Source organism: Myotis nattereri (assembly GCF_964212035.1).
Source record: "Myotis nattereri genome assembly, chromosome: 7".
Classification (NCBI taxonomy): Eukaryota; Metazoa; Chordata; class Mammalia; order Chiroptera; family Vespertilionidae; genus Myotis; species Myotis nattereri.
Window position 1 is genome coordinate 86,964,634 of NC_138082.1, and position 24,337 is coordinate 86,988,970.

Here is a 24,337-nt window from a genome sequence, read left to right on the forward strand (position 1 = left end):
TGAAACAGATCTTTTGAAAGTACTGTATGGTATTATCAGTTTCCTTAGATCAGTGGTTCTCAACCTTCTGGCCCTTTATTATTCTTTTTTTAAATATATTTTTTATTGATTTTTTACAGAGAGGAGGGGAGAGGGATAGAGAGTTAGAAACATCGATGAGAGAGAAACATCGACCAGATGCCTCCTGCACACCCCTCACTGGGGATGTGCCCGCAACCCAGGTACATGCCCTTGACTGGAATCGAACCCAGGACCCTGAGCCAAACCGATCAGGGCCTTCTGGCCCTTTAAATACAGTTCCTCATGTTGTGACCCAACCATAAAATTATTTTTGTTGCTACTTCGTAACTGTAATGTTGCTACTGTTATGAATCGTAATGTAAATATCTGACATGCAGGATGGTCTTAGGCGACCCCTGTGAAAGGGTCGTTCGACCGCCAAAGGGGTCGGGACCCACAGGTTGAGAACCGCTGCCTTAGATTGTCTTTTTATAACTTCCCATTTCTCTCCCTCTGACAATCACTAATGCAATTATAATTATAATTCTTACTAAGACTGTTTTGTTAGTGAAGGGGATAAAAAGACTTAACACATTCCTTCATGTCAAAGAGTTCCATTCTAGCCCTAGCATCTCTCTCTCTCTCTCTCTCTCTCTCTCTCTCTCTCTCTCTCTCTCTCTCTCCTCCCTCCCTTCCTTCATCTCTCTAAACAAAACCTCAGATGAAAATTTTTGTTTGTTTGTTTTGTTAATCCTCAACCAAGGATATTTTCTCATTGATTTTTTTTTAGACAGAGTAGAAGGGAGGGGGAGAAACAGAGAAACATCCATGTGAGAGAGGCACAAGGATTGGTTGCCTCCCACACACAGCCGGGCCAGGGCCAGGACGGAACCTGCAACAGAGGTACATGCCCTTGACCGGAATCAAACCTGGGACCCTTCAGTCTGCAGGCCAACACTTGATCCACTGAGCCAAACCAGCTAGGGCCTCAGGTAAAAATTTTTTAATAAGAGAGAGATCTCCATTCTACCATGGGACAGCTACCACCTACAGGATTATGACTGAATGCCTCTAAGTCAGAATCCCACCCAGACAGAAGGTTAGGGCAGCCCTGGAGCACTTCCATTGGCCTCAGGTGACCTCAGGTGGCCCCGGATAGCGTGAGCTGGTCTCAGGTGGCCTCAGATGGCCTAGGTTGGCCTTGGAGAGCTGGGTCCCCTGCCATCCCAGCAGAACATCAGGACTGGGACTGGGAGGATGCGAGAGCCCCTCCTCTCAGAAACAGGGCGCTTCTGGGTGGGGTTTCATACTCAGTAGAGCCATTCCCTCACTGCAATCTATTCAAAGTCAGCTCTTGACACAAGGGTTGTGGACAAAAAAGAAAAAAAATAGTTACAGAAAAAAAAATCTCGATTCTAAAGGTTTGAAATACATAAAGAGCATGCTTCAAACGCACGTGTACCATCATGCATTAGCAAGGATAAAGAAGCCTTTTCCCTCTTGGATTAATCCTCCTTCTACATAAAGCAGAAACCAAATCAAACAGCCAGAGCTGGATTACTCCTACTGCACTGTTAATCAACTCTGAGCATCTGGCTTCGGCATGTTTCACAATCTTCTATCTCAAGATTCTCAGACAACAACAAAATAAAATCTAGCAATTACCACTGGAAGATAAATTTTAAAATGAAGTATATTAAGTCATTAAGACAAGCTAAATTCAAACCAATGTTTGCTCATTTAGCTGGCAAACTTATCAAAACAGTCTTTATCAAAACAGTGCACTAACAGATTTTCTACAGATTTATTTAAAATCTTTTTAGCCCTGGCTGGTGTGGCATGGTGATTAGAGTGTCTGCCTGCACACCAGAGGGTCTTGGGTTCTATTCCTGGTCAAGGGCACATTCCTGGGTTGCAGGTTCATTCCCTGCCCCAGGTTGGAGCAAGTACTGGAGCAACCAATTGATGTGTCTTTCTCACATAGATGTTTCTCTCTCTCCCTCTCCCCTCATTTTCTCTGTCCCCTCCCCCCTCTTTTCCACTCTCTCTAAATATCAAAGGGAAAAATATCCTCATTCCTAACTTGAGGATTTAAAAAAAAGAACTTTAGACCAACTGTTGAAAATTTATGAGAAAAAAAAGTGGGGCTGAAGCAGTTGAATATGTCTAGTGGAGCCTTGATCCTAATTGCAATATTGCTTGGGTATCATCCATATTTTCAATATGAAAAGTTACTTGTTGCCATAATTCCCAGAGAAAAATTAAGGAATCACTGTAAATCACTAATTACTGGTGATCCCCTTAATCTCAGATATGCAACTGTGCACCTACCAAAGGTGCTGCTTTATGCTGTAAATCCAACTTCTATTTCTTCATGTAGCAGACCATACAGATTAAACATCATCTCTATCATATCCTGACCCATATCTTCTCAGAGCTGTTGTAGAGGGAAATTTTAAAATTCCTGTTTAAAAACCAATATATGCATACTGTGGAAAATTTAGAAAATACAGGAACAAAGGAAGAAAACCTATCAGCTATTATTTCAGAATATGGATTAAAAGCATTAAAATTTTTACATATCTCTTCTCAGATCATTTTTCCTACACATTTATATATAGCTGAGATCTTGCTATATATAAATTTTGCACCAGCCTTATCATTTTATATTATTCCATTGGCATTTCCCCATGTCACTAAAAACTCTTTATAAACTACAGCTGCTGCAGAGTACACCATCTTCTGGATAAACATATAGAAATACTTACATGTATATTTTTATGTTTTACTAGAGGCCTGGTGTACAAATTCATGCACAGGTGGGGTCCCTCAGCCTGGCCAGCGATCGGGGCCGTCTTGCCCATTCCCAATTGGGACCAATCGGGGCTGGCCAGCAAGGGGGAGGGACCGTGGGAGGTTGGCTGTGGGAGTGCACTGACCACCAGGGGGCAGCTCCTGCATTGAGTGTTTGCCCCCTGATGGTCAGTGCTTGTCACAGTTACCACGGTCATCCAGCTGTCTGGTCGTAACAGTCACTTAGGCTTTTATATATATAGATAGAATTTTAGAGAGGGAGGAAGAGAGAGGGGGAGAGAGAGACAGAAACATCGATGTGAGAGCAACACATCGATCACACATACCCACCAGGGATCAAGGCCACAACCCCGGTGTGTGCCCTGAGCAGAATCAAACAGACAACCTTTCAGTGCACAGGACGATGCCCAACCAACTTAGCCACACCAACCAGAGAACTTACATATATTTTATATTCTCCTAATGCTGGACATTTGATATTTCCCCAATTTGAACGTCACTGTTTCCCCTTTAAAATGATTTTTTAATCATCATACACACATTTCTTTCATAAACACATCACATGCACAGAGGCCACACATTTTCATTCAGGTTCTAAAGGACTTGGTTATTTTAAGCAATTGTGATGCACAGTCTCTGCCAAAAGCCACATTCTTTTTTTTTTTTTTTTTAAATATATTTTTTATTGATTTTTTACAGAGAGGAAGGGAGAGGGATAGAGAGTTAGAAACATCGATGAGAGAGAAACATCGACCAGCCGCCTCCTGCACACCTCCTACTGGGGATGTGCCCGCAACCCAGGTATATGCCCTTGACCAGAATCGAACCTGGGACCTTTCAGTCCGCAGGCCGATGCTCTATCCACTGAGCCAAACCGGTTTGGCGAAAAGCCACATTCTTGTCAGAGAAAAAAATATCCAAATCATTAGGACTTTGGAATGAACAATGAACTGTAATTCTTTAAAGCACTTAGAAATGAAAAGCCATGCCTTAACAAGTCAAAAATCACTCTCTCCTAACCTAAACTTGCAATCAGATCCTTCCCCTGACCTCTAAGAACAAGAATGTGAGGAGCACAGAGTCATTCTGTTTGCCTGTGTGTCACTTTGGCAATGGCTAGCATGCACAGCTGACCTTGAATTTCTACTTTAAACTCCCTTCTTGGGCAGACCAGCATCTCACAAAGGTGACTGCAGGGCCAAGAATCCACTCAGAAAAAAAGGCTGATGCCAAACACTGCAGGACAAGGACCCACGTCCGGATGCAAAGCAGAACCGAAGATTTTAGGACCCATTTTCAATTACTTACCCAGCCAAATAAATATAAGCAGAAACTTCTAATTCTCCATCTCAGTCCAAGAGCATATTGATTTTTTTAAATTAAGTTAAAACAAATTTTTCTGCCAAAAACTTTCAGAGTCTAAATCAAATATTAAAACAAAACATAACATATATTGGATCCTGGCATATCTTTCATTTTAAAGATAAGATTGCAGATTTACTTTATCTTATCTGCTGCTCCACTATCAGCAAGCTATTTCCTTCGGATCTTTACACCTACAATCATTTCTCTCCCTCCCAGAAGGACCTTTTGTTCTTAGTATGAAATAAATGTTTTCTTTCTAAACTTGGTTCTAAGATCATCAACATTGCTCATCTGGCTGTCAGAATGCTAGTCCACTTAAAATCCTAACACTGGGTTGGTTTTTCTTCTTCACCTGTAGACACCCAGCCACTTCCACGTCACTGTTACAACACTGCTGTTCTTCCCAACTTCTGCTGAAGTTTTTATTCTTTCCACTGAAAATTTAAACTCATACCCGCCACTATTAGCCCAGCAGGAAATCCAAGATTGTTTTATATTTTTACCCTACTCCCCAAACACGATGATCACAAAGCCGCTAGTTACCTCTATCAGCAGAGTCTGGCTGAACAAGAGAACTAAAGGCCTAGAGCTTCCCATCCAAATCCAGTCCAATGCCATGTGCCCTAGAGAACATTACATAACCTTCAAGAGTCCAGGGCGAACCTCAGGGACGTGGGGTAAGATTTAAAAGTCAAGTATAGAGCCCAGCTGGCGTGGCTCAGTGGTTGAGCACCCACCTATGGACCAGGAGGTCATGGTCCAGTTCCCGGACAGGGCACATGCCCTGGTTACGGGTTCAGTAGGGAGTGTGTAGGAGGCAACCAATTAATGATTCTCTCTCATCATGATGTTTCTCTCTCTCTCCTCCCTTCCTCTCTGAAATCAAGAAAAATATATCTTTTAAATAATTTAAAATAAAATAAATAAAAGTAGTGCATACAGAAGCATACTATTATTTCTGACACAGGAGATCAAATATCTTGATGATATTCAGACAGTTCCTTTTCTGTAATTCCTGTCACCATTTAATCACATTTTGGCAAAATACATAAAGCAAACACTTCTAGTTCACTTTTGACTTCACTCAAACAACATCCTCCTCCTCTTTATACTGTGTCCACCAGGCGAGAAGCTCCCCACTCAAATCCTTTTCTATTCTTGTTCTTATGTATTCACTTTTGTTCTTCACTATGATCAGCTTTATGCTCATTTGAGTGCAATTTCTTCCAATACTGAAACCTTTTACGGTGCTCACAGCTCACTGACACAGCTCATCAAACGTGTGCACACTGCCTTGAAACTCCTCCCTCACTACAGCCTCATTGAAAATCAGCTCCTGAAGCCTGGACACACTCTACTGGTGGTTTTCATCAGAGGGAGGAGGTTAAGATCCCAGTGGATCTGATCTGCCCCACCAGAGACGACTGCTTATTTGTTTCCAAAATAGTGAAAGAAAGAAAGAAGGGGAGGGGAGGGGAGGGGAGGGGAGGGGAGGGGAGGGGAGGGGTGCCGGGAGCCGGTCCATCCTTGCTGTTTCAAAGGACCTGGCATATATGGCATACTGTTCTTAATATGTTTGCTCACCTTCTTGGCACTATGTGTTTTAACCAAGGTCTCTGAGAAAGGTTGTTTCCCCAGGTAGGGATTTTCCCCTGAAGTTAGGGAGGGAATAAAACCTCTTAACTAAGTGCCAGGTGGGTAATTAATCACTTTAACTACGAACAATCATGCTTAAGCTACATAATCTTTACTCCCTAGAATGGAGATAAGAAACGCCCTAACCTTTGTAATAGAGATTGATAGGATTGAATCAACTGGTATAAATACAGTTGTAACAAGACAACAAGACACAGAACTAAGGAGACAGAACCTACACAGACAGAACCTACACAGAACCTACAGACAGAAGAACTTCGCTGGAGAGAACATGGCAAAAGATCCTGGACTGAACCTGACTATAGAACATGGCAAGAGAACCTGACTAGAACCTGGTGACTGAACCTGGCTGGAGAACCTGGACAGAACCTGGCTACAGAACCTGGCTGGAGACCCTGACAAGAGAACCCGGCTATGCTGATCAACTGAACGCTGTCTCCGTGTCATTCCTTCTTCGCCGACTCCGTCCACACCTTTGGGGACCCCTGGACCCGCTGGGGTTGGACCCTGGCAGAGGGGAGGGGAGGGGAGGGGAGGGGAGGGGAGGGGAGGGAAGGGAAGGGAAGGGAAGGGAAGGGAAGGGAAGGGAAGGGAAGGGAGAAAGAAAAGTAAAGTATACACCCCACAATCCATACTCGTAGGAATTTTAATGCCAGTAAACTTTCACCTCCTACCCTGGAAAGACACAGCCAAGTCCTTGAAAGGAGGCTGCTCTGCAACTAGACTGTTTACACACAACAGATGAATGAAGGAATAGGGAAGGCACATGGGTTTTAACCCAAGCAGTCTGGTCCCAGAGCTCAAGCTCTTAACTTTTCCGTTATAAATCATCTACTTTACAGAGCCAAGGCCACCTCTGAAGAAACCATGGGAAAGAAGAGTGTCAACTAGGAACTGAGTTGACCCTCCAACATTACACTGGAGCCAGGGAGCGCCTGCCGGCAAGTTACAAAATCCGACCACTGGAGCAGCAGAGGCCGGCTGTGACTTCAGAGGAGAGGAAGCAGTCGCCACAGTAAGATTCTAGAACAGGGCTCCACAGACCCCGAGCACTTCAACTCGAGTCGCCCGTGTTCCCGTGGCCAGAGGTGCACGCCTGCCTAAGCAGGGTGTACCAGTTTGGGAGGTGGCACAAGAAACAGATCAATTTTCCCTCAGAAAGGAAACAAGACTTCAGTCTATAAAAATAATCCCTCTAGCAAGGTGCTTCAGGTTGCTTCTCTTCAGAGCAAAGAAAAGCTAATGATGTCAGATGGCTTCCTGTCTGGCCACCTTCACCCTCTTCACTCTTCTTGTGCAGCAGCAGCAGCAGCCCTGGGCAGGAAGCAAACACCTTTCCAATTCAAATAAAACTGACCTGCACAGAGAACTGCCACTTTTGAAGGCCCTATAGTATTCTTCAAAAAGAAAAAGATCTTGCCCTAACCGGTTTGGCTCAGTGGATAGAGCGTCGGCCTGCGGACTGAAGGGTCCCAGGTTCGATTCCAGTCAAGGGCATGTACCTTGGTTGTGGGCACATTCCCAGTAGGGGGTGTGCAAGAGGCAGCTGATTGATGTTTCTCTCTCATCAATGTTTCTAACTCTCTATCCCTCTCCCTTCCTCTCTGTAAAAGATCAATAAAATATATTTAAAAAGAAAAAAGAAAAAGATCTTTTTTAAATGCCAGTTGTATAATTTTGAAAAACCCAACAATAAAACATTCCCCTCTAAAGACCCCCTTCTCTTAAAAGTGATCTTTTAATAGGTTGGCATATGCCATACCACATTTTTTTTTCTTGGAATTCTAGTACCAAAAGGCCAGGGTTTGTGTGGGCATAATGCCACTCTTGCTGTATTTTGAAAATGTGAAGTCTGAATCATTTATGGATTGATGTACAGAGTTAAAGCATAAGTGATAAAGCATGTAACTCCCTACATACATCAGTCTATATGTGATGCATATAAAGTTTTCTCCAACTAAACTATGCTTAATAGTATTAAAAACAATCATAAAAGGTCCACCTACTGCCAGTTGTCCCAGTATGTACAGGGTGGGGCAAAAATAGGTTTACAGTGTTGAGTACACAAAACAGAGTTTATTCTTGTATTATTGTTTATTAATCGTTACATTACTTTCCGTGCGAACAACTGTAATTTTGCCCACCCTGAATGCATGTTTCCACTGTGCACGTACACACCCATCCACCTGTGTTTGGGGCCCTGTGAGCCGAAACCCTCAGGTGGCCCTCGGGGCTGGGTTGTAGTCTATAGTTAACCCCAAGCATTCCTTCCTGTGCAAAGCACTGGCTTTCACCACCTGCTCATGCTCTTCTCTCAAAGCAGCATGACTAAGCCAGAGGCTGGCCTAGCATGATATCCTAGGGAAGAAAGGTTTGGCCCTAAGGAAATGTCTAGAAAAAGAAGAGAACAGGGAATCCAGCTCCTACAAAGAAGAAAGTGGCCCAGATCGGGAGGAGGGGTGGAAACAGGGCCTGGGACTTCCCACTTCCTCACCCCCTACCATAGCCTCTGCTTCATTTCTTTAACAAATAGCTCCTCCCCTGATTTTAAAACTACCCCATTTGGGAATTACAGCAGAATAAAGGGCTCAAACTGGCTCTCAGAAAAATACAAGCGATGAATAAACATAAGAGGCTCAAGCTGCCCAGTTTTAACTCCCACTGCCTTCGTTACAAGATGCCCAGGCCTGGTCTAGCGCAGGACAGGCGGTCAGTGCACACCTGAGCGCTAAGCAGCATATGCTCTCTGTGTACATCAACACACAAGTGATTCAGATTTCAGATTTGTCAAACACAGAAAGAATGGCATTATACCCATAAGCGCACTGGCATTTTAGTGCTAAGACTCCAAAATCTAGTATAATCACTAAGGCTGGGATTCTCAGCGAAAGGGGTTTGGGATAGAAAAGCTCTCACCTGAGGTCAGAAGTGAAAATCCAAGTAATACAGGGTCATCGAAGACAAAGCAGTGAAATGAGGTGCACACACAGAGACAGCCCCGTGCCATGCACGGTGGCACACGGGCCACTCCTCAGGCCCACCGCTCCTGGCCACAGGAGGCAGAGGTTCGATGGCGCGCCTAAGTCCACCCACCGCGAAGTGCAGAGCTGTCATGCAAGCCCAGGCCTCTGATCCCAACCCGAGCCTCCCTCTAGAGCAGTGGTTCTCGGCCTTGGCTGCACATTAGAATCACCTGGGAATCTTTTTAAAATCCTGATTTCCGGGCCTCATCCTCCGGAAATTCTGTTTCTTTGTTACTAATGTTGTGGCCCCACCCCATCACATAGAAAACAGAATTTCCGGAGGATGGGGCCCAGAAATCAGGATTTTAAAAAGATTCCCAGGCGATTCTAATGTGCAGCCAAGGCTGAGAACCACTGCACTAGAGCTTGCAGCCTCTCCGCAATCTAAAACACCACATTCCGGAGGCGGCAAAATCCACCCCCCCCCCCCAACCCCATGGTTGCCCCTGAGCCACTTGCCCCAGCCACGCCTGTTTTTCAGAAAAACACACCCTCCTTACTCCCTCCCTTGAACACCAGGTTTCTGAGGGGACCACCATGTTCTTTTTTTTTTTTTTTTTTAATATATTTTATTGATTTTTTACAGAGAGGAAGGGAGAGAGACAGAGAGTCAGAAACATCGATGAGAGAGAAACATCGATCAGCCGCCTCCTGCACATCCCCCACTGGGGATGTGCCCGCAACCCAGGTACATGCCCTTGACCGGAATCGAACCTGGGATCCTTCAGTCCGCAGGCCGACGCTCTATCCACTGAGCCAAACCGGTTTCAGCGGACCACCATGTTCTTGCACTGCCACATGTCCCTGGCCACAAGGAGTGGATGAAGGGTTTAAGGATCTCTTTAAGGGTTTGTGTTTGTTTTACTCCAAGCTGGAATAAGGGAGGTTCTTTCCTCTGGTAGTGAGCATAGGGGTCATAGCAGGCGGACATGAGTCAACACTAAACAGAAGCCTTCGTCCAAGATCGTGGACACCGGCCACACAGAAGCAGAGCCCGTCTCACCTAATCCCCAGCACCGTCTCCGCGGTCATCTCAACCACCACCCTGGCCAGTGATCTGCCCCAATAATGTCCAGTTTGAACTGAGTTCTTATTCAATACAAAGTCCATCTTGTTCAATACAAAGTCCTAACCATGATCAGAAAGGTTAACAATCATTTTTCTTAAAAAGCTGAGGTTTTTTTTTAAATACTTGTTAGGTTAGGCTGGAATCTTACGAAGAACCAACTAAGATCACACACCTACCCCTCACTGCCCAACACAAACAAAACTGCCATCTCCTTAACTTAGCATCTCCCATCTCAGCCCAGTGAAGATGAGCTGACATGTAGGTTAATAGAAGCTGTGAAAGCACCTGGGAAAGGAAAGGAACATTCCAAAATAACAGCTTATGATGGGTTTTTCCTCACAACTCTCTTGGGAGATAAATCAGTATTATTCTCAGTGTGTTAAAAAAAACACAAAAGTAAGCTAATGAAATTAAAGAACAACAAATGGAAAGACCCAACTTTTTAAAAAATCTGTTTTATTGATTTTTTACAGAGAGGAGGGGTGAGGGTTAGAGAGTTAGAAACATCGATGAGAGAGAAAACATCGACCAGCTGCCTTCTGCACACTCCCTACTGGATATGTGCCTGCAACCAAGGGATATACCCTTGATCGGAATCGAACCTGGGACCCTTGAGTCTGGAGGCCGACGTTCTATCCACTGAGCCAAACCGGTTAAGGCAAGACCCAACTTCTTTAACCCACCTCAAAGTGGGCTTGAGTGCGATATCAGGACTTCCTCCTCCTAACTGCTGATATACCCTTCTGTTAATATTTTATACACCATGGGCAAAGATATTTTCAGCAATCACAAAAATAAAATTATTTACTTTGTATCCTCCTCAGATTTGGTCTTATCTGAAGGTTAAGAGCATAAGAAGTACTCTTCAATGCTGCTTCCAGCAACAGAGATAGCTTTTGCCCATCCAAAAGGAAACACCCCAAGAGAAATGCTAACGCCACACACCACTGATGGATGGGCAATCTGGCCTCCGATTCAGCCACTCAGCCATTCAGAACTTTCAGCACAGACACGGAGGGCACAAAGGTATGCATGCTCAGTGTAGTGGTGCTATGACCAAAACAGCTGGGAACTGCCTAAATCAGTGATTTTCAACCTTTTTCATCTCATGGCACTCATAAACTAATTACTAAAATTCTGTGGCATACCAAAAAATACTCTTATTTCTTGCCAATCTGACAAAAAAATTAGGTATAATTTTTATTCATTCACAGCAGACAGCTATTGTGTTGGCTGCTGTCACTTCTTCTTTGACAATCTTAGGCAAAAGAGGTCAGCACCCCTAACCTCTAACAGTCAAATACTGCATGTTTTAAAAATTCTTGTGGCACACCAGTGTGCCATGGAACACTGATTGAAAATCGCTGACCTAGATGTTGGCAACCAAGGATGAATAAAAAAAATAAAATAATGGCTAACCATTCACAGAAGAAAATAATACACTGAAATTGTACTCACTCATAAGAGATCTAATTTATTGATTTGGAAAAATAATCATGACATACATTTGACCTAAAAAGAAAATTGCTAACAAAATAGTATGGTCAGTCTTACATAAGTATTCTCGCCATCTTTTTTCTATGGACATATAAATAAAATAGTTATCACATGGCAAAAACCATGAGCAATTTTCAATTTTCCATTATAATTTTGTCAGAAGTTGTGTTAGTTTGTTCTTATTTGTACAATGTACACATACCACTTTTACTGTAATAAAAACAAATTTCTTTTTTAAAATTAGCATTTGTAAAAACACTTCAATTGGGCAGCCTCAAGAAATTTGTTTTAAAAGGTTGTTCCCAAGATCCTATGTAATAAAAACCTAATATGCAAATAGGCCAAACAGCAGAACGACCGATGGCTATGATGCCCACTGATCACCAGGGGGTAGACACTCAACGCAGGAGCTGTCTCCAGCCCACAGGCCCTAGGCCAGCCAAGGCAGGTGCCAGCCAAGGCAGGTGCCAGCAGGGGTCCCCCGATCGCCCTGCAGAAGGAAGCGACCGGCAGCAGGGGATGGGGCCAGCGAGCAGGCAGTGCCAGACCAGCCAAGGCAGGTGCTAGTGGGGCCCCCCCATTGCCTCGCCGGTCGCCCCACAGATCGGCCCTGATCGCCGGCCAGGACTAGAGACCCTACCTGTCCACAAATTTCGTGCACCAGGTCTCTAGTATAAATATAAATCACAAAGCACATGCAGAGCCTGAGAAAGAATATACCTACCAAGAACTTCTGGTGGTTAACTGAACTCAAATTTAAAAGTAGATCCTATGCCCAGCCACTGTGGCTCAGCAGCTGAGCACCAACCTATGAACCAAAAGGTCACAGTTCGATTCCTGGTCAGGGCACACCTGTTGGGTTGTAGGCTCAATCCCCAGTAGGGGGCATAATCCTCAGTAGGGGGTGTGCAGAAGGCAGCCAATCGATGATTCTCTCTCATCACTGATGTTTCTATCTTTCTCCCTCTCCCTTCCTCTCTGAAATTAATAAAAATACACTATAAAAGAGAGAGAGAGAGAGACAGAGAGAGAGAGAGAGAGAGAGAGAGAGAGAAACCCTACCAGCTGTTTTTTAACCAGGGCCTCTCACTCAAATGCAACCATACTTCAGGGAAAAGCCTGCACTGAGTTCCTGACATCTGAGCCAGCCCTTATAAAGGAGTTCCTGAAATTGCATTTCAACCAATAGGACTGAGACTCCCCATCCCATCAGAGCTGTGCAGCTATCTCCCCCATCAGCAACTTCACTGACCAATCAGAGTGGCTCCATTATGACCAATGAGGACAAAGCCTTTTAGACCAATCAAACTGTGAGGATCTGGAATCCTCAGTTGCAAGCGGACAGACCAGACCAATCAGGAACCAGGGCAGAGACCTCTCTTTATATAAGTCAGCTCCCCTCTAGCTCAGAGAGAGCACTTTCCCTTTCCACTGAAGGTTGTGTTTCCTAGTTGGAACTGAAGTACCAAAGACAAAACCCCGAAGGGATTGGACAGGCAGGGAAAAACAGTACAGACTGGCAGGGAGCAGAGCAGGCAGAGCAGAGCTATCTGGCAGTAGAGGACCCTTGCCCAGGGCTGCCTGGCCCCAGGGCCTCCTCACAACCAGGCTGCTGTGCTGCTTCGTAACTGAGGTGTAACACATCGTCGAGTGAACTGTTCCACAGCCATGCTGTTTTCACAGCCATGCTGCATCACAACTGAGTTGTATGCACTGAATAAAGTTTCCTTCTTCACCACTCCAAACTGGAGATTCCTACTGGTATTGAATTGGCTCCAACTACCATCTGCTGACATACACTAGGCTTAGGATCCTCAGCCAAAGTAAGAAGCCAAAGAAAACTTTCTCCACTTTTCTAAATTGTTCCTCAAAATTATTTGGCTTTTTTTTTTTTTTTTTTTTCTTAAAAGGCCTTCTCCAGCCCAGCTGGCATGGCTCAGTGAAACCGAACCAGGAGGTCATGGTTCGATTCCTGGTCAGGGCACCAGCCCAGGTTTCGGGCTCGATGCCCAGTAGGGGGCGTGCAGGAAGTAGCTCATCAGTGATGTTTCTATCTCTCCTCTCCCTTCCTTTCTGAAATCAATTAAAAATATATTAAAACAAAACCAAAAACAAGGCCTTCTCCAAATAAGAAAATAATTTTAAAAAAGCATCCTGCTGGAGAAGAACCTGACCATCTTTTTTATAAGGCTACCCTCAGCCAATAAACTGTATCCTGAAGCCTGAAATCTTGAAAACTTCTCAAATTCATCCCAGTCCTTCACTCATCCAAACACACCAAGAACAACCACCCTCGTTCTTACTCCAATTTGCTTCCCCCTCACTTCCCCTTGGCCCTAGTCCACTTGACCTTCACGGATCCCTAACTCCTCAGGCAGCCGTTAGCACCTGTGCTGCAATGCTGCGCTCTCCCAACGGTCCTTCAATGGCTGCCGTTGCCCACAAGTTGGTTCCAAGGCCCTTCTCCCCCTCCAGGCTTCTCCAACTGGGAATATTGCTCAGCTTCACGGGTCTATGACCAGTCTGCTTATCTCAGAATATTACCTCTACTACTGAGGCTGGCAACATGCTCCTTCGTGGAGCCACTGAGCCATCCCTTCCAGAGCCTTTAAGGATGGTTAAACACAGAAATTCCTGCCCATCATCAAACCTGGCACAAAGCACTTCCTCCTTATCTGTCACCCCGTCTATTTGGTCCAAAACGGACAACCATCTTTGCTCTACCCAAAATCCCATGTAAAAAGCAGCTGTAACCTGATTATTCCTCCAGGCTGACCTCCCATTCTATATTTCAAGCCACTTTTACCCGATTGTCTGGATTCTGTGCCATGCTCCTTGTCCAAGGCTCTCCCTCTACCCAACTTGCTAAAAAGATAGCTCAATGAGGCCTACAAGCTCTTGGTTTTCTTTTCAACCTGGATGCCATCTGACAACGCCCGCCTAGTCTAAAGCTCGGGCTGGTGAGCTCTGTCTACAGGAAAAGCGCAGCTGAATAATCTGGATCTCACACTCGGTACTGTCTTCTTTCACCATTTCCCATGCTCTGCTTTTTCCCTTCCTGCAAAGTGTCGAGTATCTTGTAACTCCAGGAAGACATTTTGCTGTTATTTGACTTTCTATATTCCTTTCACAATTGTTATAAAAACTTACAGCTGACCATTTCTCCATTTCTACTGCAGGAGGCCCAGAGCCCAATGCAAACTTTATCGCATTATTTTATTATATGTTTAGGTTGTCTTAAAACCTTTATGAATATAAATGTACCTAAGTAAGACTATTTTTAAACAGTTTTTCCTTTCTTCACAGTCGATCCTCTTTGGAATAACTATGAAATACACACTTACCTTCTGCTATACAAACAGACATAGGAGGCATATCTCAAAAATATATGGAGTCAAATAATAAAGAAGTACGTAGTAGCGAAATTATTAAATCACCCTTTGGCAGCCAACGTAGTAATAGCTACCTCAGGCAAAAATCATCAATGGATGCTATAACTAGTAGGTGAAAATTTGATGACAAACAGGATATTTATACATAGTCTCAAAATATCTCCCCACAAGATACCTATTAATCATAAACGGAAAACATAGCAACTTTTTGAAGCCACCTGGCAAACACCTCTTGCACCAGGGAGGACAAGAGGTGCACTGTAATGATACACTGAGGACAGAACATCACCCCTGCGGTATGCCTGCCACAAATGCACAGCCTTTAATAATCATGAGAAACATCAAACAAGCTCAAACTAAAGGGCGATACAAAATAAATGGCCTGTCCTCTTCAAAAGTATTAAGTCAAGAAAGACAAGGACATGCAGATTATGAACTACTCTGGATTAAAGGAAGACTATACAGATGAGAACTGAATGCAACCTGCGATCTTGTATTGGATCATGGACCAGAAAGCAGTTATTTTCCTTTCCTTATAAGGGGCATTAGAAGAATAGGTGAACTGTGAATAAGGTTTATGGACTACATGTTAGTACTCTATCAATCCTAATACTGATTTAGGTAACTGTACTAAGATTACATAAATGAATGTCCTTTTTTTTATCATTATATCAGTTTCAAGTGTACAACATAATGATTCAATATTTGTGTGTATTGCAAAATGATCACCACAGGAAGTCTGTCTACTTCACATCCATCACTATACATAATTACAGAAGTTTTTTCTTGTAATGGAAACTTTTAAGATATACTCTGAGCAACTTTCAAGTATACAATCCAGTATTACTAACTATAGTCTCCATGCCATACATCACATTCCCGTAACGTATTATAACTGAAAGTTTGCACCCTTTGACCACCCTTCATCCATTCTTCCCAATCCCAACCCCACCCCGGACAACACCAATCTGTTCTCTGCATCTATGAGCTTGGTTTATGGAAGGGGTTTTGGTATTTTTTTAGAGTCCACATATAAGGGAGATCATACAGTATTTGCCTTTGTTTTTTTTCACTTAGTATAAAGCCCTCAAGGTCCATCCATGTTGTCACAAATGGCAGGATTTCATCCTTTTTTATGGCCAAATAATATTTCATTGAATATATTCACAGATTTTTTTTTATCCATTCATCCGCTGATAGATACTTAGGTTATTTCCAATTCTTGGTTTTTGTAAATAGTGCTTCTTTGCACTGCTTTTTGAAAGTTTCTTGTAGGTCTAATATTTTCCAAAAATAGAAAATGTTAAAAGTACATATGGTCATGATTCTACTAGGACCAGTAAAAGCACTGTTTTACATATATTAATCTTAAAGATTTTTGTTTGTTTGTTTTAATTAAAGTACAAAATGAGTTGCTTATCTCTCACTCAAGACCTGGTCTCCTGCCAGAACCGGTTTGGCTCAATGGATAGAGCGTCGGCCTGCGGACTAAAAGGTCCCAGGTTCGATTCCGGTCAAGGGCATGTACCTGGGTTGCGGGCACATCCCCAGTAGGAGATGTGCAGGAGGCAGCTGGTCGATGTTTCTCTCTCATCGATGTTTCTGGCTCTCTATCTCTCTCCCTTCCTCTCTGTAAAAAATCAATAAAATAAAATAAAAATAAAAATAAAAAAGACCTGGTCTCCTAAAGCAATCATTATTAAATGTGGGGTATCGTACACTCTTTTCTTTATGCTCTGACAAATAAGTTATGAATATTGTTGCAATGTTATGAAGAAAGTAGTATTTCATATTGACTCAGATGTGGGCTCTAAAGTCAGACTATCCAATTAGAATCCTGCCTCTTACACTTTCTAGTTATGTAATCTTGGGTAAGGTTTTTCTTCTCTCAGGCAGTGTCCTGAGCTGCAGAATGGGTACAATCATAGAGCTTATCACACAGTACTTACAGCATGACTAAACGCGGCAATGGTCTGAAGCACGTAACAGTCCCTGGCACATAATGAATGCGTAATGAATGTTAGCTTTTAGTAAACATCAGCCTCATTGTTGGCACCATATTCTCACCCCAGCTGTTTCTTTTTCTTTTTGCTTTGACATTCAATTTATCATTTCTTTTTGCTTTGACATTCAATTTATCATTTCTTCTATTACATATATCCTTATTTAAATGTTAGCCTTCCGAAACAAGGCAAAGTATACGTAAGTATTAAAAATAAAAAGAACAAGTGAAACCTTCCTAACACAGGGGTCCTCACTCAAAGGTTTAAACTCACCCTTAGAATGTGCGGCCAGCTGCCACTTTGTCCAGGGACTTGGTCATCAACAGTGCACAGCTGAACAATTCACATCATCGCAAAAGATGTGCTGCCTCTGTCCCAGGACACAGACTGACGAGGGCCACAGGAAGGCATACAACTTTGGCCCCACATAAAAATAAGTTAATTTTCTACAGATCTCGTTGTCAGTTGGTCCAATAACTACATTACAGCTTCACCATCTTCCTTGCACTGACCATAGGCTGCATGTGAGGCACTGCTGGTGCCTTATGCGCACTGGCTCACTGAGTCTTCATACCAACGCCACGTAATGGGAATCATCACACCCTACACAGATGAGGAAAATTACCTGCTCAAAAGTCTAAGTGGCAGAGTCAGGAGAGAAATCAGACTGGTCAGACTCAAATCTGAATTATTTCCAATAGACTCTGCTGCCTGTCCATATGCGTAAACAAGCATGTAGGGAAAATGCCATTAACCACATATATCAAGGACACTATTTTATTCGACAATCCACATAAATTTCCTTGAAGTAACTTTTCCTAAGGGTTGTTTTTTGTTTTTGTTTTTTGCTTTTGGTTAGTATTGCTCACTATGGCTTCCCCACTTACAAGAGAGGCAACTGTCTTTTAAAATTATACCAGAAAATGTCATGTGTGCAAGCAACAGGATAACACTGCAGGAAAAACCTGGGAGGATGGACAACTGCTGAAAGGACCCATCACTTGGTGGCAACGCCAGAAAAAGAATCAGCAGTCAGCTAATCTGAACCAACCATCTTTCCAAGCGATGGGCAAGGGAAACAAGGGGAACCTCCCTTATCTGCCAACACCCTCTCCTCCACCCACTTGCCCCAGGGCAGGGCTAACTGCTCAAGCCTAAGGACAGACTAAATCTTCAGTCTATACCAGCGGTTCTCAACCTGTGGGTCGCGACCCATTTGGGGGTCAAACGACCCTTTCACAGGGGTCGTCTAAATACATCCCACATATGAGATATTTACATTACGATTCATAACAGTAGCAAAATTACAGTTATGAAGTAGCAACAAAAATAATTTTATGGCTGGGGGTCACCACAACATGAGAAATGTATTAAAGGGTCGCAGCATTAGGAAGGTTGAGAACCACTGGTCTATCCAGAGAATGTGCTACCCAGAAAGCGAGGAACAAAAGAGGAGAGGGGCTGCTCTGAACACTGTGCAACTCCCTCCTCTGGATCCTTGCGCCTTTATTTAATTCTTCTCCACCAAGGCCTTTCGGATATGATGCAATTTAACAGTGAATTATTTCCTATCCAGCATTTCGCACTGTCCTCTCCTCTGTCTTACCTGTCTCTCAATTAATTAGACCATTAAGATCATTACGGCAGAGGCAAAGGAAGCCTTAGGTCAATAGGAACCCTACAAATTTCAAATACAAGGCAGCATGGCATGGGCCTTGAGACAACAGTGCCCAGGGATAAAGTCCAGACATACTAGAGCAGGGGTGGGCAAACTTTTTGACTCGAGGGCCACAATGGGTTCTTAAACTGGACCGGAGGGCCGGAACAAAAGCATGGATGGAGTGTTTGTGTGAACTAATATAAATTCAAAGTAAACATCATTACATAAAATAGTTTTATTCATTTCAAATGGGCCGGATTCGGCCCGCAGGCCGTAGTTTGCCCACGGCTGTACTAGACTGAGACATAGTTCGAGTGCCAAGCAGTGACCATACCCAGTCAGAGCAGGGCCCGGGCCAATCTCTTCCCCTCTGGATACCCAGCCCTCAGTGCAGTATCTGCCACATCATAGTAAGTGCTTAATACACGCCGGCTGCATGAACACCTGGGGAGAGGCGTGTTCGAGGTCCAAAAACCTTATTTACTGGCTCTGCCACCTTGAACAAGTTAATTGATTTATTTCAGCATCAGTCTCAGCTGTAAAATGAGGAGAGCAGCCAGAACCGGTTTGGCTCAGTGGATAGAGCGTTGGCCTGTGGACTCAAGGGTCCCGGGTTCGATTCCGGTCAAGGGCATGTACCTTAGTTGCGGGCACATCCCCAGTGGGGGGCATGCAGGAGGCAACTGATCAATGTTTCTCTCTCATAGATGTTTCTGGCTCTCTATCTCTCTCCCTTCCACTCTGTAAGAAAATCAATAAAATATATTTTAAAAAAAATGAGGAGAGCAATATCTACCTCATATCCTATATAATAAGAGAAACATGCAAATTAGCCGTCTTTCTGCTATGCTCAAGCCACGCCCACCAGCTCTCAGCGGCCTGACAGCCAGGACTCTCATTCACCTGCATCTCAGACCGTGACAGTAGAGAGTTGGGACTACATCTAAAGAACACCTGTTGATACAACGTAGCTCTGATGCCGAAAAACACCAGCGTCATCTACAGAAAATGTCTGCAGAGCAGCGTGCCTTTGAAGTTGAAAGAAGGTGGTGGCGACGACAGAATATGTTGAGAGAACAGTCATCAACAAGTACTACCAACATGCAATTCTCGGACATAGTTGTGGTGGAAAGACTGTTCGATGTGAATTTTGCCTATCACTCAATTTCTCGGATGAAAAACCATCCAATGGGAAATTTACTCGATGTTGTAGCAAAGGGAAAGTCTGTGCAAATGATAAACATTTTCCAGATTACCCGGCATATTTAAAAAGAGTAATTACAAAGGAAGATTCTGACAGTAAAAATGTCATGGAAAATATTCGTTCAATAAATAGTTCTTTTGCTTTTGCTTCAGTGGGTGCAAATATTACATTGCCATCAGGATATGGGCCATACTGTTTTAGAATACACGGACAAGTTTATCACCGTACTGGAACTTTACATCCTTCAGATGGTGTTTCTTGGAAGTTTGCTCAACTCTGTATTTTGGATACAACCGAAGCTACAAGTAAAAGATTAGCAATGCCAGCAAACCAGGGCTGCTCAGAAAGACTCATCATCAACATCAACAACCTCATGCATGAAATAAATGACTTAACAAAATCATACAAGATGCTACATGAGGTAGAAAAGGAAGCCCAAACTGAAGCAGCAGCAAAAGGTATTGCTCCCACAGAGGTAACAATGGTGATTAAATACAATCGCAACAGTGACCCAGGTAGATATAATTCTCCCCATATAACCGAGGTTGCTGTCATATTCAGAAACGAAGATGGAGAACCTCCTTTTGAAAGGGACTTGCTCATTCATTGTAAACCAGATCCAAATAATCCAAATGCCACTAAAATGAAACAAATCAATATCCTGTTTCCTACATTAGATGCAATGACATATCCTATTCTTTTCCACATGGTGAACAAAGCTGGGGAACAGATATTGCATTAAGACTCAGAGACAACAGTGTAATCAACAATAATACTAGACAAACTGTAAGGACACGAGTCACACAAATACAGTATTATGGATTTCATCTCTCTGTGCGGGACACATTCAATCCTATTTTAAATGCAGGAAAATTAACTCAACAGTTTATCATAGATTCGTATTCAAAAATGGAGGCCAATTGGATGAATTTCATCAAAGCAAACCAATCTAAGTTGAGAGTTGAAAAATATAACGGTTTGATGGATTATCTCAAATCTAGATCTGAAAATGACAATGTGCCGATTGGTAAAATGATAATACTTCCATCATCTTCTGAGGGTAGTCCCAGAAATATGCAGCAGCAATATCAGGAGGCTATGGCAATTGTAACAAGGTATGGCAAGCCCGATTTATTCATAACCATGACGTGCAACCCCAAATGGGCAGATATTGCAAACAATTTACAACACTGGCAAAAAATTGAAAACAGACCTGACTTGGTAGCCAGAATTTTTAATATTAAATTGAATGCTCTTTTAAATGATATCTGAAAATTCCATTTCTTTGGCAAAGTAATAGCTAAAATTCATGTCATTGAATTTCAGAAACGTGGACTGCCTCATGCTCACATATTATTGATATTAGATAGTGAGTCCAAATTATGTTCCTCTAATTAATTCCTTTCAATTTGCACAAATTTCATGCACCGGGCTACTAGTGGTAATTATAAGTTAAAAAGGAACATATATTTAGCACACTTTCTGGTACATAGTAAATGTCCCATAACCATCTGGGCTATTATTATTATTATTCCACAATGTTAATACAGGTCCTCAATGATGGATCCAAAATAATAAGAACAGATTTTTTCAAGTTAAAACAGTGCACATAGCTATATAAATATATATATGTATACACACACACACACACACACATATATATACGCACACACACATACATACATACATATATGTGTGTGTGTGCACACCTTTGAACAGAATTTGGGACAGCAACCCACAATCAAACATATTCATACTTTTGCAGTGAAATACATGCTAAGCAAATAAAGACTATACTGTAACAGTTGCACCTCAGTTCACAAGTAAAAAACACTAAATCTCCAGAGCTTTGGGGATTCTAAAACTGAAGAAAGGGCTATGGGACTATACTCACAAAAAGCACTGGTGTTTGTTCGCACAAGGCCCACTAAGTGTGCAGGTGACTGCAGTGTTGCCTGAATAAAAGTTGTCGAGATTAAGTAGGAAAGCTGCTCAGCATAAGTTTCCCTCATTCCCTTGAGCTGCCACAGCCCAGAAAATGTCACCTTGTTTGTCTGAGAAATAGTGTATAAGTTCTTGGCCAACGTGTAGTCATTTCCCCACATCCTTCTGCAACCCCTGTGCCAGGCAGGACTCCATGCGAGGCTCCAGGGTGAATTAAAGAAAAACTCTACTTGCAAGTGCTATTCTGAAAAAACTAGTCAATCTTCAAAATCTTGGATTCCTCTTGGCAGCACTACTACTCTCTTCTGTCTTCCCACCAAATCCTGGGAATCTCCATTACTGCACACACTATCCTGTAACCATTTGCTTCTTTATCAGTGCTCACCCCCACCTAAACTCCTTGAAGGCAGGAACCAAGTCTTGATAACAATTGCTAATGTCTGAGTGTGTGTTACGTGGCAGGCATGTGATAAGGTTATGGTATATGCTCTCATTTAGTGCTTACAATAACTCGATCATCACACATTATGGACGAGGACACTAACGCGTGGAAAGGCTGAGAAAGTTCACGCAGTGTAGCGACGGCAGGTTACTCAGTTAACACCCACGGTACCTAGGTGCCCTGCCTAACCTTCCTCACAGGAGTGTGACACTGTTCACAAACTCCCCCTTTCACACGGCCAGGGCTTCATTCAGCGGAGGCCGGCCGCCTCCTTAACACAGGAGGTTAAGCCTGACAGTCAAAAGCAAGCATGGACACCACCCATTTTCCAGTGATGCTGGGGGAAGCACGCAAAGCCATTCTGCTATGTAAAATCTGCTGGGAGCGTCTAAGAAAGATTTCGTCTCAGGTGAAGACACAGCAGGCACTCTTCTTCCCTGACACTGTGGATTTCTTAAATTCTTAGAGGAAATTACTCTAATAGTAACTAAGTCAACTGAGTCCGTGTTTGGTTACGGTCAGCCAGAAGCACCCTAACACGTACAGAGAAAGAGAGGTGGGGCTGTGCTTCCAACATGCGCAGGTGACTTCACAGCCCTCAAAAGTGTGAACACTCGAGTCGGATCTCTCAACTCTGACACTCCTACCTTCAGCACCAATGCCAGCAGGGAAGGAGCACTTGTTAACTCCAACTAAGTGAATAAACAGATGGATGGAGTAGAACTTAAGCCCAGCTTTTAAATAAATTTTATATCCAGTTGTAGGTGAAATATTAGATTCCTATGTAACACTCTTAATAAGTATAAAGTCTGCTAACTCTTAGACAAGACCAAGGTTTAATGTATTTGGAAAACAGTGTATAGTTTACTCAAGTAAACAAAGGAATACTGTAAGCACTAGTTTTCAAGTCCAAATAAATCTCAGAAGACTGGGTCAATGAAAAAGCACAAAAAATTCTGTTTCTGTAAGCCCCTTTCCCAATGACTACAGCACCTATTGGCAATACAACCTTGACCCAAAAAGGCCACCCTCTTTTCACACTAAAAGCATTTCATGGGAGGGGGGAGGCAGAGAGAGCAAGACACCTCTTCTGCACTTCAAGTCCAGTCCAGTTTTTATTCACGAAAACTCAGTCCTTGGTATATATGGTCAACCTTCACAACTCAGCTGGTCAGAGGACCCTGCCTGCACCTTCCACCGGGCAAGGGCACAGAAAGCCTTGGTTTTTAGAACTGAAGTATAAGCTCCAGGCCATCACACAGAAGAGTCCCCGAGAAAATCAGGAAGACATTCCTCATTCATGAAAGGCCACTCACCAAGGTATCATGACCCACCCGGTGCAGGACACAACATTCACTTCTACCTTAAGGCTGCAAATGCTTTCCAACATAAGACCTTCTCTTTACCGGTTCACTTGGCCTTCTCTCAAAGTGCTGAAAGATAACAATTCTTGATCTCAAACAAAAATCAAAGGAAACTCTACTTCTTCTAGAATGACATGTCTAGGAGCCATAACCTGACCAGGTGTCTTACTGGAAGCCAAGGAATCATGCTGATTGCTCACAAAGATTTTTTTCCTAAGGACCAATTCGGATCCACGAAGGCAGCCCAGCCACCTGGAGTGCCTTCTAATGCACAGCTTACCTTGTAATTGCTAGAGTTCACCCAAGAGGTAGCGAGTCCATCCACAAGTTTATCTAACATGGTCTGGTCATGCTCAAGGTCAGCAGACTTCTGTTTGTCTGAGAAATAGTCTATGAGTTCTTGGCCAACCTGCAGTCGTTTCCCCACATCCTTCTGCAACACCTGTGCCAGGCAGGACTCCATGCGAGGCTCCATGGTGAATTCAAATTGAGATGCAGCAAAAGCTAGAGGGCAGTCAGGGTGACACCCTCCCAGTTAGTGTACCCGGGAGGTTGCCTCTTTGTTCGCTGAAGGTTACTAAGAGCCTGTGTTTCAAAGATGCAATCCGGGGAATGGCAACAATGCACCATGTGTGTCTGAAGAGCAGCTGGCAGGATATTAAAAGTTCAATTTAAATAACTAGTAGACGATAAAGGAGTGAATGGCAGAGTGCAGTCCTGGTATTGGGTCTGAAATACTTCATAATTCAGCAGTCCATTCTGAAAAGTAAGAAAAGAACAAATCAGCACAGATAATGTAACACTCAAATGTTATAAAACACTGAATCAAAGACAAAGCAGTTCATGCTGCAGAATCATTTATAATGGCAAGTGGAAACGAGAATCAGGAATGCTCGGCAATCAT

The 24,337-nt window shown here is 43.2% G+C and overlaps 1 protein-coding gene and 1 long non-coding RNA gene across 2 annotated transcripts in view; both read right to left on the reverse strand.

Moving 5' to 3' along the window:
* CLASP1 (cytoplasmic linker associated protein 1) overlaps positions 1–24,337 on the reverse strand; it is a 273,563-nt gene that overhangs the window by 212,343 nt on the left and 36,883 nt on the right. The window contains exon 2 of the mRNA XM_081096080.1: positions 23,714–24,192. Coding sequence (XP_080952206.1) covers positions 23,714–23,908 — 195 coding nt within the window. The 5' untranslated portion in view covers positions 23,909–24,192. The remainder of the gene's footprint in view (positions 1–23,713; positions 24,193–24,337) is intronic.
* On the reverse strand, positions 13,330–18,314 carry LOC308522608. The gene is made up of 3 exons (XR_013996249.1): positions 16,493–18,314; positions 14,455–16,250; positions 13,330–14,412 (listed from the first exon to the last, which is right to left on the reverse strand). It is a non-coding gene; the product is annotated as an uncharacterized lncRNA (long non-coding RNA).